The sequence below is a fragment of the Plasmodium gaboni genome, chromosome 11 (genome assembly GCF_001602025.1).
Source record: "Plasmodium gaboni strain SY75 chromosome 11, whole genome shotgun sequence".
NCBI classification, from domain to species: domain Eukaryota; phylum Apicomplexa; class Aconoidasida; order Haemosporida; family Plasmodiidae; genus Plasmodium; species Plasmodium gaboni.
This window is the reverse complement of record NC_031491.1, coordinates 1,615,369-1,618,926: the sequence shown is the minus strand read 5'-3', so window position 1 is coordinate 1,618,926 and position 3,558 is coordinate 1,615,369. Positions and strand designations below refer to the sequence as shown.

Here is a 3,558-nt window from a genome sequence, read left to right as displayed (position 1 = left end):
TATTTCGTGCATATTTGTTTCTGTTTTTATTTATTTTAACATACAAAAAAAAAAAAAAAAAAATAAATAAATAATTAAAAAAAAAAAAAAAAAAAAAAAAAAAAAAAAAAAAAAATATATGTTACAGATATTTTTTTTTTTTAAAAAGGAACAAAAATAAAATATATATATATATATATATATATATATATATATATATATAATATATATATATTTTTATTTCATATAATAAATATCATATAGAAATATGAAAAAACATTATTATAAATATTTATATATACTTAAAGCTATTAATAATGAACAAAGTAGTGCACTTTCCTTTTCTTTTCTTTCTCCCTTATCATTATTAAAAAAAAAAAAAAATACACAAGATGTTTTATTTGTTCATAATTATTCTCATTAAGATGTTTTGTATAAATAAATGTATATATATATATATATTTGTATTTATTTATGTGATTGATTAAAAAAAAAGAATTTTTTTTTTTTTCTTTTTTATTAAATAAAAGAAGAAAATACAAGTTATAAGAACAAATATGACTTAAAATATAAATGGAACTATATGAAGAGGTCAAGTGGTATATAAAATGGATTTATATATATATGTTTATATATCTATTTATTTGGTGTAACTTTGAGTTCATTCAGTGGCTTGTTCAATTGGATCTGTTTTTTTATATAAATGATTTCCATTGAATGATAACAAATGGATATCCTTTGAATTTTGTAATAGTATTTGTTTGACTTCCTTATATGATATATCTTTAAAGTATAAATAATTTTTCATAAATAATGATTGTAAGGATTTAAAATTATTAATATTCTTTAACTTATCCATAGATATTGTAGTATTATCATTTATTCTTAAAACAACTAAATTTGGTATGAATCTATAAAAGTCTAAGTTTTCTATTGGATTAGAAGAAATATCTAAATCTAATAAATTATATAATGTATTTTTAAAATTTATATTTTTAATATTATTATTAGATAAATTTAATATCTTTATAGTATTAGATAAATATATATTTATATTATTTATACTATTATATGATATATTAAATTCAACAAGATTATTTAAAAATATATTATTCATATGTGAAATTAAATTATGTGATAAATTTATATATATACAATTTTTTAAATGATCTTTTTTTAATTCTACTATTTCTTTTAACATATTATATGATACATCAAGAAATATTATATCAGGTAAAAAATATAAATATACTAAATCTTTTATATTATTATGAGATAAATTTATATATTTTAAATGTATATATTTAATAATATTCTTAGGTATAAAATCAATATCTTTTTTTATACACATCAAATTACTATATGCATACCCTTCACCCTTCAAAGTCTTCTCTAAATCACATAAACCATTCTTTATATGAAACATAATATTCTTTTCTTTATTATCATCTTCTTTCTTTTTTATTTCTTCTATATTCTTTTCTTTAATATTATCAACTAATCTTTTTTCTGTTAAAATATTATTTTCCTTGTCATTTTCACATTCTAAATTTATATCATCTACATTCTTTTCTGCCATATTTAAACTCTAAACCTTACATCAAAAAGAAGAATAAAAAAAAAAAAATATATATATATATATATATATATTTATATGTATAATATATATATTATTCCATTTTCTTATATTATATTATATTATATTATATACATTTCCTCATTTTTTTTTTTTTCATATAATAAAAATTATACCACTACATATTAAAGGATTAAAAAAAAAAAATAAAAAAAAAAAAAATAACCCAGTAAATATTTAAAGGTACAAAATTGTTTCTCAAAGACTTATTAATACAAATCATTTTAAATTTTCCTTAAATTTTAAAATTATTATATAAACATAACTGTCTCTCCTTCTTATGTTTAATGATAAAATATATACACATGGATGCATTAAATATAGCATATTTAATTATAAAGACAAAAGTAATATATACATATGTGTAGACATTTCTTCCTTTATATATATATATATATTAATATATATTATATTGTAAGAATAAAAGATTAAGACAAAACGCTGTTCATTATTACGCACACAAAGAAAAATATATATATATTTATATATATTTATATATATTTATATATATTTATGTTTAATAAGATCCAGTTGTTGAGGTTATAAAATTACCTCTTTATTCCTCATGTTAAAATAATTTAAATTCTCACATATTCGTATATATAAATGCCATTTATTTTTATCTCATAATATACATACATATGTCATATAAATTGAAAAATATATATATATATATATATATATATATTTCCTTTTAACCATTTAAAAAAGACAACTTGTATATACAAATATTTATTCTTTTGGTAATTTTTAAATGTAACTATTTTGTTTATATGTATAATAAAAATTATAATATCTCATTAATTATGTATCAATTCTTATATTTATCTTATCTGTTTGTTTTGTTTTGTTTTGTTTTTTTCTTTTTTCTTTTTTTTTAAATCGTGCCTTGTTAAATGAGCATGCATTGTAGAGCAAACTTAAAAAAAAAATAAAATAAAAATAAATATACATATATATATATATATATATATATATATATATATATACATATTCATGTTAAAATATTTGTATATATCTGCATTTGTCATGCCCTACGTTTTAAACTTATATAAATAATATACCTTTTATATTAATCTCTACAACATTTTCAAGAAAAAAGAAAGTTTATATATTTTATTATTAATCCTTCATCATATAATCTTATTGTGTAGTACACCCTTCCATAATTAAACGTACATATTTAAAATAGACATTTAATATATATATTTATTTATTTATTTATTTACTTATCTATTTATTCATTTTTATGTATATACATACATGTTCTACTTTTTTATAAGTTTTAAAAATACAAACTACAATTTTATTAGTTCCTTTTAAGATGGAAAATAATTCAAAAAACAAATTAAACCAAGAAAATGTAATACAGAATTTTCTTACAAATTTATTTTCATTTATATATGAAAAATTATTTGATATAATAAAAATAATATCTATTTATTTTAATAAGTGGTATAAAATAAGACAAAATCCAAATGACTTTTTTTATTTTATAATCATACATATTGTGATAATATTCTCTATATTATTTTTATTATATCTTCATATATATAAAAAAAAAAACAAACAAAACATATATTCTGTTAATCAAAAGGTAATAAGAAAAAAAACATCTCAAAAAAAAAAAACAGAAAATAATAAAGGAGAAGATAAACAATTTGATGATAAATATTATAAAGGAAGAAGAAAAAAACAAACCGATCAACAACAAGATGATACATATAATGCTTCTAAAAATGAAGAAGATCAAATGATAAATATAAATAAGTCTACAGATAAACATGTGGAACCGTATATTGATTTAACATATGACCACTTTAATTTGCAAGAAAACCAAAATTTAATTATAAACGAAAAAAGGAAATCAAAAAAAGAAAAAGAAAAGGAGAACGAAAAGGAGATGGAAAAAGAGAAAGAAAAGGAAATGGAAAAGGAGAAAG

General features: G+C 16.7%; 2 protein-coding genes across 2 annotated transcripts; one reads left to right on the top strand and one right to left on the bottom strand.

Moving 5' to 3' along the window:
- Positions 1–640: 640 nt before the first annotated feature.
- PGSY75_1146500 (leucine-rich repeat protein) lies at positions 641–1,558 on the bottom strand (the record flags this gene model as incomplete). Its single annotated transcript, XM_018786577.1, has 1 exon — positions 641–1,558. One exon carries the CDS (start codon positions 1,556–1,558, stop codon positions 641–643), a length of 918 nt encoding a protein of 305 aa, XP_018641372.1.
- A 1,381-nt stretch (positions 1,559–2,939) lies between these two features.
- Positions 2,940–3,558, top strand: PGSY75_1146300 (hypothetical protein; the record flags this gene model as incomplete). The annotated part of the gene is made up of 1 exon (XM_018786576.1): positions 2,940–3,558. A coding segment is annotated over one exon (619 nt), but the record flags the coding sequence as incomplete, so codon positions are not given.